Source organism: Aedes albopictus, chromosome 2 (assembly GCF_035046485.1).
Source record: "Aedes albopictus strain Foshan chromosome 2, AalbF5, whole genome shotgun sequence".
NCBI lineage: Eukaryota > Metazoa > Arthropoda > Insecta > Diptera > Culicidae > Aedes > Aedes albopictus.
This window is the reverse complement of record NC_085137.1, coordinates 164,000,567-164,014,838: the sequence shown is the minus strand read 5'-3', so window position 1 is coordinate 164,014,838 and position 14,272 is coordinate 164,000,567. Positions and strand designations below refer to the sequence as shown.

The 14,272-nt window shown below is 39.4% G+C and overlaps 1 protein-coding gene across 1 annotated transcript; it reads left to right on the top strand.

The window, feature by feature from the left end:
- The first annotated feature begins 6,480 nt into the window (after positions 1-6,480).
- On the top strand, positions 6,481-8,974 carry LOC134285937 (uncharacterized). Its single transcript, XM_062847498.1, has 2 exons — positions 6,481-8,604; positions 8,691-8,974. The coding sequence occupies exon 1, from the start codon at positions 6,496-6,498 to the stop codon at positions 8,557-8,559; it is 2,064 nt and encodes a 687-aa protein (XP_062703482.1). The 5' UTR covers positions 6,481-6,495; the 3' UTR covers positions 8,560-8,604; positions 8,691-8,974.
- Positions 8,975-14,272: the final 5,298 nt, after the last annotated feature.

The following is a 14,272-nucleotide window of genomic DNA, read 5'->3' as shown; positions in this document are numbered from 1 at the left end:
TAGGACACTTATCGGGATACTTTGTGAAAATGCTGCTGAATCGCTGAGAATGTGAATGTTGTTGGTAGCGAAACAAATAAAACAAGTAGCATTTTTTAACAAATTATTTTATTAACCTTCCGTAACTCGCGCAGTTGGCTACCTGCGTCAGCACCACGCTAATGCTAAGTACAAAAAGCGAGATTTTTTCAACGTGTTGTACAAAATACAACATCGCGATCGCTCGTGGGTTAAAAATAAAAGAAAAATAGAAGCCACAAACAATAAAAAAACAACTAATGTATAAATTAATTCAAATGACACAATTAGTTCACGGTATATTCAAACTCATATTTTTGGTTTGAAACAACTGATCGCGGCGATTGTTTCTGAAGCTGTCATACGAAACAACCATCACGTTTGTTATTTCAAACCAATTATTTGTTCTTTTAACCCACAAGCTCAGAAACAAAACAACAAACTATGTTAGTTTGGTTGATTGTTGAAAACAACTAAAATATTGGTTGTGCCATAACAGAGAAGAGAAGGTCATCTCCCGAGTTGGAAATTGATTAAAATTCCATGCTATTGGTCGTGACACCTAGCGGTTGAAATCACACTTTTTGCATGGATAATTTCAACCGTGTTGACACGATAGAGCAAAGTATTTTGGAGGCAGGTAAACCAACTCAAAATTTGATTCGCAAAAAGATTACGTTCAACTAGAATGTATTTCGGGGACACGGTCAACGTTGCTTATTCATTGAAATCGTAAATAGGGTACGCGTTACGAAAATGGTGGGAATATACGTATGGCAATTAGGAAAATTGATAAACACCATTCTTATGGTTTTAAACAGCTTGCAATTTCAGAAACATCGTTGGAACACCTACCATATTATTATCATAGTGGTCGAAAAAACAATTGATATGCTCTTAATGAAACAAATCATCCAAAAAGAAGAAAATCAATCATCGATATGACGTCATTTATTCATTAATTTTTGTTATACCTGAAAGTAATAAACATACTTTGAGCCATGCAGTTGTTTTGACGTTTAGACACGATGGAAACGAAATGAGCAAAAACAAAATAAAACGAGTCAATTTTCCAGGTCTAAAATTTATCACTCTTCGTGTGGTCGATTTGTTCTAAGATGCCCTTCTCTGGTCATAATCTACCTTGAACTCCGGTTAAAACAAACTAAAACCTGTTTGTGGTTACAAACATTTTTTTCTCCGTGTAGAAAGACCGTGGAAGTGAAGGAATCCCTCTTGTCCGTCCCCGTTCTTATCCTTTCAACAATGTTTCCGGAGTGATATCTCTACCGCATATCTTCTGCATACTTGACCTTTGCTTCACGAAGCGTGGGCTTCAGAAATGTTAGTGTCAAGCAGGAATGTTAGTGTGACGCACACTAGGAAGCCGAAACCATTTGGTCTATTCGACACAGAAATGAACTGAACGCCATGTTTAACTTAGATTGATTTAGAAATGCTTCAATCGAGTGTAGATAGAAACGTTGTCTACTAGGGATGATATCGTTGGACCAGAGTTTACCCCGGTATGTGGTACATATATCTGATTGCAAGCACAAATATGCACACCGCCACGAAATTGCTCACTTTACGCAGAAAGTAAACAATCATCAAGTGATTGCTCAATATTTACTACAAACTACACAACAGGGTATTTAAATTGACTTGCCACTGCTCGCTTCTCGCGGGAAGTTAACATCACTCAATATTTAATGTCAGAAAATCTACCTTACGTAATAAAAATTTGATTTGGGTAAATGCCATTACTAGAAATAATGACTAAACAAAGTGTGACTCAAATTTAAAAAAAAATAGACAAACAGACAAAAAAAATAAAAACGTCAACGATTGTTGCAAAAATATTATCTCAATATATTATTTAACAATGATCTTTAAAATGACAGTAAACAATAGTATGAAACGAGCTCACCCATTCATGTGCCTTCATTTATCTCTCCATTGCTGATTTTCTGGGTTTCTCGTCGTCGAACGAAGCACAAATCCGAAAGCAAAACCCAAAAAAAACACCAAATGCACCCGCGCAAATCTATATTGGCATGCTGGGCATGTCCTATGACCTATCGCCAATTCTATCCAAGTTGACCTCACAACTTTCCATACCAAACTGTACTCTGCAGCCAAGTTTTAGTTACCTAATTTTGCCTACGAAAACTCTTTATGACACAAAGGACAAATCCACCGAAAATGCCAACGTCACTCTGTATCAAATAAAAAGAAATAATTTAAAAAAAGCAGTATATGAACTGAAGATCTGAAAGAAAAACAACATTAATTTACCAAAGCAACGAGCTTTTCTAAGTTGTTGTCCGGCATTCGAACAGCATGTGCTACCCTCCGTATCCTTCCGGTTTTGACAACTTCCTGGATGCTGGGTTCAACGTAGAGCACAGAAAGCTCGTCGTTCATCCAGGCCTGTTACGGCTAAGTTATTGGCCTCCTTCCAGCACTACCACTTCGTTGGCTACGGACAACTTTAAGGAAGATCGGATAACTAAGTCCGTTAGGATCTTTGGTCGTTGGCTACCAATGGATGAGGAAGTTGGGGATGTTTGCTTGCGAAAGATTCAGATTCAGAACGACTTTCCACAGCATCTTGCCCATGTGTTAGGGTAGAACACACGACGTCCGAGTGGGGAGTCTTAGCTCATTTTTGCTACATGGTCTTCCTGTCTTCCTTAACGATAGTGGGTTAGTGTCTCCAGGAATCAGTAGGTCAGCTCCAGAGCACGTTCTCCTCCAATTGGGATCCAGCAGTAAACCCAAACGAATCAGAAAAATGAAGTTCTTGCCGATGTTCTGAAGTAATCAGCAAATGTTTTTCGCTTTGTTTTCAAAAAGAATCAATTTTGAAGCATGAAATTACTATCGGGACCCACGCTTTACTTTCATTCCGAAAGAAGAACTCTCGAAATTTAGAAATAACGAATGGTACCATGAGCCTAGTTTAAGGAATTTAAATTACTTTAGTTTAGTAATCCAATAAATTATAAGTATTATTCATACAATTTGCATTCATTTCGACCACTGTGCAATGGAACAGATATTGCAGGGATCATTTACCTTCGGAAACTGCAATCGTCTCAATTCGATTCAGATTGGCTTCGTTCGATCGACGAGGGTGGAGAAGGAAATTATGGTGATTAGCGGATTGCTTATTAGAATTGTGAAATTCACCGCTCGACGTTCGAGCCCATTTAAAATATCCGGCCATTAAAGGTGTTGGACTTGATCGCCGCAGTTTGATGAAGTATTAAGCAACATACTACATGCTACACAGCTAATTGGATGCTGACTTCGCGACCTTGCCTGAATTTTCCCATAATTGATCCAATCAAATGTTGCGGCAAACACCCTGCTGCACGTACTTGAAGGCAATCAACGCTGCCTACCGCCGCCGCAACAAACACCAATTAGGAAGAACTGATCATCGTTCGTTAATGACTACCGTATGATTGACACCTCCAAGTCAACACTCATCGCGCAGTTGATTGAAGAACCATTCAGGCGAAAATTCGACATCAAGTGAGTCTCGCCGCTTGAGGAACATGTATCGGTAGCAGCTCGGCCCAACCCCACACCGCAGGCGCAGGTCGGTTGATGAGTTTGAGCACACGCCCGATGAAGATGATCGCGGCTCCCCGCGAACTCCCCGTCGAACTCCTCTCGAAGAAGATTTACGACCACGACGGGTGGCGAGGATGTCGACCTTGAAGACGCGCAGCGCAGCACCCTTTCACGCTTTTTCTTTCGCCGTTGGTTGCTCCGGGGTGCACTTGATCATGAGCGGCTGCGGAGTTTATTGACGGATGCCGAGCTTGCGCTCGCGACTCCACCTTGTGACCCCTGCCTGATGATGATGATTCAGGGTCCATGGACTGTGTCTGCTTCTGTGTCGGTTTGAAGCAGCAGCAGCAGCGGGGGTCTCACCCAAACGGTGAAGATGAGTTTCTACTCTCGGCGGTGGTATGGTAATTGAGAGCGGACAGGTAGACAGACACTCGAATGGTCGAAAGCCTACATGGTGGTGTTGTTATGGTTTTAACAGATAATAACGGGGCAATTCGGATGCCAAATTTGGCGAGAAGTCAAGCGGCTTTCGGGCAGCGGGCGGTTTCGTTAATGAAGGAAAAGTCAATCGGCTAATGAACGCGATGGCTGTTTGACGTTCAATGAACTACGTTTGGGTGAAAGATCAGTGAACGAGTGAATCAGGTTAAACAAGACAGATGAGTTTGACCTGTGCCAGTTTTCCGCTTGCCGAATCAATATCAATTACTGGAACGATTTTACATCGAGTAGTAGTTCTTGTGGGAAGTTTTTGACTCAGCTCATGTCGCGGGATCGTACATGATCATTTTGCTTCTGGAAAACATTTTTAGAGCACACTTTTTTGTCTAGCGATTCTGGCTTGACTCTTCCTGGTTATTTTGTACTGATACGATCCTTATCAGTGAATCAAAATTCAACCATCGCGCAACAATAATGACAATGTCGCAACCTGTATTTGTTGCGACAAACAAACCCATGCGACATAAGTTTGTCCCAACTTGAAAATAATGGGATTAACATCGTACACCACGAGTTTAGAGATTTTTAAGCCTTGCATAGCGATTTTCGAACGGTAACTTCGAGTCGGTAAACACTGCAACTCTGGTGAAGCCCTATCATCAAACAGTTTCGACTTTAGGTTAGCAATAATTGATTATTCACGAGTTGAAAAATACGCAACAAATTCTGCTTCCGTTTTGTCTGCAACAAAAAATTTCGAGATCATGTCATTATCTGTTACCAGTAGGAATAAAGAGTAATTGTCGCACCTTCTTTGTTGCTTGTTTTGTGCCTCTTTTGTCTGACAATTCTCTTCACTGATCCTTATCAAAAATAAGTGTCCGGCCAGTGTAGCCAATACTTCTCATATCATTTTCCATAACTGAAGTTAAGTACATAATAAAGTCGCAGTTGTTTTTGATGTACATGTGAATCATATGGTAAGCAGTTTTTTAATCAATGTCTGATCAAACTGCATATAAAATTAACTGTATATGTCTTTGGGTTTAAAACATACACATAAATTGATCCTGTTCTGGTTGAAGTCATATTTCTAGTTTCTCAATATTCTGAATCCACTAAACATGACCACCAACGACACGCAATTTTCGAGGGCAAGGTTGCACTACTACCCGGTGGCAAAAAATCACAAAACCCATTTATTACTGGTTGGCGGTATTACATGTCATATATGTGCTGCTGCTACATCAGACGAGCAGTCGGTTAGTGAATATCCCATTTGCGTACCACCACGATCGGGCAATTAAAGCGTGACATTTGAGTGTAGAGGATGGGCTTAAACTGAGCGACTCTTGATCATCATCAGCAGAATTAGTTTCAAACTACGTTCGTACAATGTTCTAACGACAATTTTATTCTGTCTCTTTCGTTTCAGGTAAACCTCGTGCTATGTCGCAATGATTTATGATGAGTCGTGATGAGTCGAGTCGATAAGCCATTTTGTGTAATCGTCGGCGGCGAATGCCAATTGGAACGAATTGAGGCGAATGTGATTGCCCACGCTACCGTTTAGTAGCTTGGTGGATTGGATGCTGGGCTACCACGTTTACGTGGATGATGCTGTGACACTATTTTGACTCAGATAGAATAGTAATGATGATGGACTTTTAAAAGTTGTAAGTAATTTGACGCAGGCAATGAGGTTTCGAGATTGAATCCATCCCACAAAGCTTCTAAGTATGTTCGTCTTCTTTCCAACCGGGACAGAGTCAATTTTCAGCTAAGTATTCTATGAATACTACAAGTAACCAAAACCAATTTTAAATTCGTACATTGTGTTGTAGACAGTAAAGAGAATTAGCAGAAAAAATAGGCTTTGGGACAGAAGGTCGAAGGACAAATGGTCGAAGGACAAAAGGTCGAAGGACAAAAGGTCGAATGGACAAAAGGTCGAATGGACAAAAGGTCGAATGGACAAAAGGTCGAATGGACAAAAGGTCGAATGGACAAAAGGTCGAATGGACAAAAGGTCGAATGGACAAAAGGTCGAATGGACAAAAGGTCGAAGGACAAAAGGTCGAATGGACAAAAGGTCGAATGGACAAAAGGTCGAATGGACAAAAGGTCGAATGGGACAAAAGGTCGAATTTTAGTAGACCAATTTACCAGCTGGTATTTCTCGCTTATAAGACAAACATTTTTGAGTCTTTGTTGCCGCTCATTGAAAGAAACATTGTAGTGCTGTTATAGAAATCATATGCATTTCAGTCACTAACATTTCCATAGGAAATTTTTCCTTCTTTTGTTTGTAGGCTGTTCTTTCAAGTTCTGTTAATGTAGTATTTATTTGATGGCAATTTAGTTTAGTTTTCCAGGACTCCTGCCAGATATTGGGCCATCTGGTAGGTGGCGGATCCGATCGAAATGAAAAATCAGCGGATAGCCGAAATGAACATCGAAGAAGAATGGGTTGAAAACACGACCGACACCCGAATCCCGGACTTCTTACAACGAACCCTTTCGCTGGGTTCGAATTTCAACGTACAGAATAAGAGAAAAATGCCGTATGTTGAAATAGTAGCCGGTATTGAAAAGGGGATTCGATTCAAGGAGAATGCTGACGAGATTCGCGGGGAGGTTGCGTCGGCAATTACGAATCATATCAACTATGTCCGACAACCCAGACACGGGAAGTTGGAGTGGATTGAGAAGGATATAGCAGCAAGCAGGCGTTTCTTGGAGGAAAACCCGAATCTGCTCATAACAAAAGCAGATAAGGGCAACAAGACCGTCATAATTGAAGCAGAAGAATATCACGCTAAAATGATGGAACTGCTCAACGATGAAGACACATACCGGAAACTACGAGCTGATCCTTCCAATAGGATTATGAGGAAGATAAATGCGACGGTTGACGGATGGTTGGATCAGAAATGCATAGAGAAGAGCGAACACCGGAAAATGAAAATTTCGAGCTGTAACCCTCCCAGAATCTATGGCCTTCCGAAGTTGCACAAGGAGGGCAGACCGTTGAGGCCAGTAGTTTCGACGATCGGATCCGCCACCTACCAGATGGCCCAATATCTGGCAGGAGTCCTGGAAAATGTTGTTGGAAAAACAGAACACCACGTAAAAAACAGTTTTGAGTTTGCACAACAGATAACAGGAATGCAGATCCCCGAGGAGCACATGCTGTTTTCATTGGATGTGAAATCGCTGTATACCAATGTCCCGGTGCAGTACGCGATGGAGTGTATCGAGGCAAGGTGGAGCGAGGTAGCAAGGTATACGAAGATTGACAAGCGAAGCTTCTTGGATGCAACAAGATTAGTCTTAGACTCTACGTTTTTCAACTATCGAGGAGTTACCTACACACAAACCTTCGGAGTACCGATGGGATCACCGCTGTCTCCGGTTATATCGAACATCGTTATGGAGCGTTTGGAACAGGAGAGCATACAGCGGGTGAGTGCAGAACAACTCGATATGGTGATATACAGGCGGTATGTGGATGACTGTTTTTGCGTTGCACGGAGGGAACACGTTGATCGAATCTTGGAGATTTTCAATGACTTCCATGATAGGCTGCAGTTCACTGTGGAGAAAGAGGAACAAGAGCAAATCAAGTTTCTAGATATCATGGTAACGAGAAAAGAAGGAATCCTTGAGAAAACGTGGCTACCAAAACAGACGAAGGGACGGTATCTGGATTTCATTTCGGAAAGTCCGTACTCCCACAAACGCAACACTGCGATTGCCCTAGTGGATAGGGCTATCAAGTTGACTGATGCACAGCACCGCCCTTCGGCCATCAGTACGGTGAAGGAAATGTTGAAGTGTAACAATTACCCTAACTGGTTCATTCAGAATGTCTTGAAACAGAGGGTACACAAGCACTACAACGGACTGCAGAACGACAAGGAGGTGGACGAAACGAAGTACATTCCCACGCCATATGTCCCATGCCTGAGTGAAAAGTTGCAAAAAATCCTCAAGGAACAGGGCATAACATTGGCGGTGAAAGCAAAATCGAAATTGAAAAATGAGATTTTCGCTAAACTCAAGGACCCGATCCCACCAGGACAACATAAAAATGTGGTGTATTCGGTACCTTGTGGAACAGGGGATGGAAAGGTGTACATCGGACAGACGGGGAGAAAACTGGACACGCGGATCAACGAGCACAAAAATGACGTAAAACGGAAAGACAACAGGACTGGATTAACGCACCACACGCTATGTGACGGCCATGTGTTTAATTTTGACGAGACGAAAATAATTGAACGAATCGCCGACCAGGAGAGCAGAGTAGTCGCGGAGACATTCCACATCAAGCTGGCAGGGGAAGCCAATACAGTGAACCTCCAGCGTGAGTGTGGATTGTTCAACACGAACTACAATGCGTTAGTGTTTAAGCTGCGACAAGTGACGAACAACGATAGACGACGAAGAGGAAACGAGAGAGGACGCGCACCACAACCGCAAAGTACCCTACTAGACAGTGGTACGTGATCTCCCAGCTGGATAGGAGGTAGCATCAGCTGCGGCGATCAAATTGTGAGTTGTGGGGTGAAAAAAATGTTAAATGAAAAATTGTGTTATGTTAATGTTTTAATTTCGTGTTTTTTGTAATAACATTTTAGGCGTCTGAAGATGGCCGAAATGTGATTAGGCCGAAACGTCACGCAAAAAACAAGTTTGTTTTATTCGTTCACCGAGAAATATCAACAATAAAGAGATATACTCGTTAACGGTGATTAAACCCATCAAGTTCTTTCGACTTTTGTTAGTGAAATAATTATTGACTCCTAAGGGACTTAATTTTTCAATCAGAAATTTTGCCTTCTTCTTTTCAATATCTGTTCTTTCTAACTGTACTGAAGAAACATTCATTAACTACTTGTGCTTAGTGATCATCCCCTCTTTTATTGATAGGTAGATCCTAATAATTATACTGTATAAGTAAACAATTTGTTTCTTGGATGACTGATTTTGGTGGGACTTCTAACGGTTTCGGCTTGCAGTCACAGAAATAAGCGTTGGTTCTGTTATTTCATCGCCGACGTTTCGATCCTCGGGTTTGGATCTTCTTCAGGGCTCGAAGTTAACCAACTTGTGAAATGCCGTGTTTGCACGGAGGTATGTCGTATCTCCCTTTCTTCGACGGTGAAACATCCGTTTAAAGTGCAATTCCGGACAGTGTAGAAAAACCCCCAGTAATTAATTTTCCCATTAATTTAGCAAGGGTACAAAATTATTAATGAGGCCATTCCACCAAAATCCCGACATACCTCCGTGCAAACACGGCATTTCACAAGTTGGTTAACTTCGAGCCCTGAAGAAGATCCAAACCCGAGGATCGAAACGTCGGCGATGAAATAACAGAACCAACGCTTATTTCTGTGACTGCAAGCCGAAACCATTATAAGTAAACAATTTCATTTTGTTTGCTCATACAGGCGTTACGCCAAAAATTGAGAATTTTCGACCCCCCTCTCCCTGTCCTATACTAACTATAATGCTTGTTACACTTTTGCAAACCACCCTCCCCCTATAATCGTGACGTACTTCATGGATCACCCCTATAATACCCAGAGATTTGTCCTTTTCTAATTTATAGACCACTTGACTTTATTTAATCGCATTAATGATTGGAATTTCAAATGAGAATATTCCGATCTATGATTCATCCTTCTTCAACCCATAGGCTGTTCTTTCAAGAAATCAGAGATGGAATGCTCCTCAGTGCGAAACGTGTGAAGAGAAAACATACACTCTACACACGACTTTCAACGAGAGCGAGGGTGAACTACGCAACTTTTTTCACATACAAACCACTCGCTCACCCTCAAAATGAGTGCTCAAACAAATGTTACCACAAACATGTTTTTTTCAGTTTCTGCGTGCACATTTTGTGCGCGCAGAAAATGTGCACACAAAAATTCGTGTTGAGAGCGCACTCAGTCGTGCTTCCAGTGCAATACTGTGTGTACCACAGGAGTATAAAAGTACTTGCTTGTCTAAGACATCACATAAATCACAGACAAATAGATGTGACACTAACGAAATTTAAATCTCATATATCTCATGATCCTGATTACTTAGAAAGTTGGTGTCTTCGGCAAAGTTGTTTGACTGGTCAAGGACTAACCGATAATAAGATTTAAGATTCAAAATTCCACCGCTAGGTGCTAGTGAGCTAAAAAAATTTGTTTTTCATAAATATCAGGAAAAAGTGCCAAAATATGCAACTAGCGCCGCGTAGCTGTTGAAACTTGAACCAAACGGTAATTATTCTGAAAGCCCTTAATCTACCAAACCATATTGCCGAAGACACCATCTTTCTACAAAATGAGGATGCTGAGATATGCGAAATTTAAAATTTGTTTGCTCTCTAGCGCCGCCTAGTGGTAGAATTTTAAATCTTAAGTCTTATTATCGGTTAGCCCTTGACCAGCCAAACAACTTTGCCAAAGACACCAACTCTCTAAGTAATCAGGATCATGAGATATATGAGATTGAAATTTCGCTAGTGTCACATCTACTTGTCTGTGATTTATGTGATATCTTAGACAAGCAGATGCAACACTGACAAAATTTCCATCCCATATATCTCAGGAACCTGATTACTTAGAGAGTTGGTTTCTTCGGCAAAGTTGTTCAGCTGGTCAAGGACTTTCAGAATATGGGCCGCGTGATTTGTGATTTCACCGCTAGGCGGCGCTAAATAGCGTACAAATTTTACATTTCACATATCTCAGCATTCTGATTCTTTAGAAAGATGGTGTCTTCGGCAAAATTGTTTGGTAGATCAAGGGCTTTCAGCATAATTATCGTTTGATTCGAGTTTCTGCAGCTAGGTGGCGCTATTTGCAATTTTTTGCAAATTTTCCTGATATTTATGGAAAACAAAATTTGTTAGCTCACTAGCACCACCTGTTGGTGGATTTTGGAATCAAAATATTCATCAACTGTAAGTCCTTGACCAGCTTAAGACGTCTGCTTGTCTCTGATATCACAGGATTTGATACCCCTTAGCGGGTTTTGGACTTACTGGCATGCTTTCGGTTCACCAAATGCTCACACAAAACTGATTCCTTTAAACACACTGCGTGTGTACTGAGTTCTGTTTTTTTTCTGCGTGCGCGCAGAAATTGCGCACTGGGATTATGATCTGCGGGCTCTCATTGCTCTCACGCAGCACTCTAATCACCCGCACAAAAACTCTGCGTGAGAGAAATTATGTACATTTTATTGTGCGTTTTTTCTCTTTCTCTTTTGTAAGGTAAATGAAACTGAGAAGTTCAGTGAAAGATGAGCGTAAATGGGCACAATTTCTGCGTGACATGCCATGCAAGGAATATTATTTTCCATATTTAACCTTAACTTAACATTACTTTTCATCATTTATGGGCATCTATTTCGAATTGCAATGCGGTAAAAATAGCTGCATATAAGCTATTGCACGTTTTAGAAGACACTTTCTGTCGAATTCTGATCACTTTTTCATGTCTTCCAATTTGTCTTTAATCAATTTAACCTTTTAGACCTTTTGTCCATTCGACCTTTTGTCCTTTCGACCTTTTGTCCATTCGACCTTTTGTCCATTCGACCTTTTGTCCTTCGACCTTTTGTCCTTCGACCTTATGTCTTTCGACCTTTTGTCATAGATTCGAAAAAATAGGCATACAACAAGAGAAAAAGAAGACGCGGCGATTACTCCTTATCCCAACTGGTAACAGATAATGACATTATCTCGAAATTTTTTGTTGCAGACATAACGGAAGCTGAATATGTTGCGTACTTTTCAACTCGCAACTAATCAATTATTACTAACCCAAAATCGAAACTTTTTGAGGATATATCTTTAGCAGTGTTGCAATGTTAACCGACTTAAAGTTACCATTCGAAAATCACAATGCAAGGCTTAAAAATCTCTAAACTCGTGGTGCACGATCTTTGTCCTATTCTGTTCAAGTTGGGACAAACCTATGTCGCATTGGGTAGAATGTCGCAACAAATTCAGGTTGCGACATTGTCGTTATTGTTGCGCGATGGATGAATTTTGATTCACTGGTTGTAGACAAAAAAATACTCTTTTTTCAGGAAAAGAAAGGAAAATACCATAACGAAAAATCAGTTGGAATGTAAGAAAAAGCAAATCACCAAATTCAGCAGGCCTTACTGAAAAAAATCAGACAATTTTGAAAAAATATGGTATACTACCCTTGAATACCTCAAAATGTCAGTGAAAAAGTTGCGAGATGAACTCTCAAAAGAGCCTCAAGCAGTTTTCGAAAGTATTCTTACCAAACATCAAAACTAAATAACTACAGAAAATCTCCAATATTTTCCTCGTGTATTAAGACTAAAATTTTACATGAAATGTGTTTGAAAAGGTTCAAAATTTTCGTACAGGATTTTAAGCACTTAAATTAAAAGTCTTCATGAAGACATTTCAAAACATGTCATAGAGATTTTGACATTATTTTTAAGAAAAATATATAAAATAAAAAAAATAAAGAAAAGTCCGTAAGACAATTCTGAAGGTGCTCTAATAATTGTTATTTTATTTTAATCCAAATGATTTCTGCTGAAAATCTTTCCAAAATTCTTCTTTGGTATGGTTATTAAAGATAAACAAATTTCTTAGATTCCAAATATCTGTGTGACAATTTGAAAAAAAAAATACATTGAGAATTTTCTTAACGGATTTTCTCGAGATTGTTTTGCAAAGTTTGCTAGAATGCTTCAGAACAACTTACTGAAAAACTATTTGACGAGATTTTTCACCTTCTGAATGTATAGGAAAAACTATTTAAATTATCAATTTCCTTAAGGCTGTGTGGAAAATTTGCAGCGAAAAAACATCGAGTGGAACTAGTTCTTCTGAAATATGACTTTAGCTATACACCCGGTTCTTTTTTGCACGGGTCTGGTTTTTGCTATAACACAGTCAATTTTGGAACAATTCTCATGAAATTTTGTACACTGATAGTACTCATCGTGCCTACATGTGTATAGAATTTCATGAGAATCGGTAAAAAAATGACTGAGTTATAGCAAAAACGCAAAAAAGAATCGGGTGTAAGTTGCTAGCAAATCCATTTTTTATCATTTTTTAAATTTTAAACATAGTTTTGCAAAATATTAAAATCGCTTAAGAGATGCTTGGAAAATGTTTAAGAGTCTGTGAGAGTATTGGAGGATTTTTCAAAGAAGTCCTTTTTTTTTTTTTTTTTTTTTTAATAATCTTTATTAGTATCTCAATCAATTTTTACATTCTTCAACTTAATCTAGGTGTTCTGTGTATTATAACACACTATCATCCTAATTTGGTGAAATAAATTTAAGCTATTATCAATACTAATTAATAACATATTACATTTCATTTGCTGTAGCAGTTAAGATTTTTTGCAGGCTTTATTTTTCACCTGCGTGTCAGAAATACATTTTTTTTTCAACTTATCCTAACCCTAACCCACCTTAAACTAATTATACAAAGAGCTAATCGTAGCAATAGAAGACTGCAACGATTTTTGACGAAAGTTGGCAATGATTTTAGTTGACATCTGTTCCAATGTTTCAATATTAGAAATTTGATGCAACTCATTAGTGCTATACCAGGGAGGCAACTTCAGAATCATTTTCAAAATTTTATTTTGAATCCTCTGAAGTTGCTTCTTTCTGGTATTGCAACAGCTCGACCATATTGGGACAGCGTACAACATGGCCGGTCTGAAAATTTGTTTATAAATCAAAAATTTGTTTTTGCGACAAAGTTTTGATTTTCTATTAATAAGTGGGTATAAACACTTAATGTATTTATTGCACTTAGTTTGAATGCTTTCTATGTGGTTTTTAAAAGTTAAGTTTTTATCTAGTAAGAGCCCTAGATACTTAACTTCTTCCGACCAATTTATTGGAGTTCCCCTCATAGTGACAACATGTCTACTTGAGGGTTTCAAATAAAGAGCTCTTGGCTTATGTGGGAATATGATAAGTTGAGTTTTGGAAGCATTTGGAGAAATCTTCCATTTTTGCAAATAAGAAGAAAAAATATCTAAACTTTTTTGCAATCTACTACAAATGACACGCAAACTTCGCCCCTTGGCTGAGATTCCTGTGTCATCTGCAAATAACGATTTTTGACATCCCTGTGGCAAATCAGGTAAGTCGGAGGTAAAAATATTGTATAAGATTGGTCCCAGTATGCTGCCTTGTG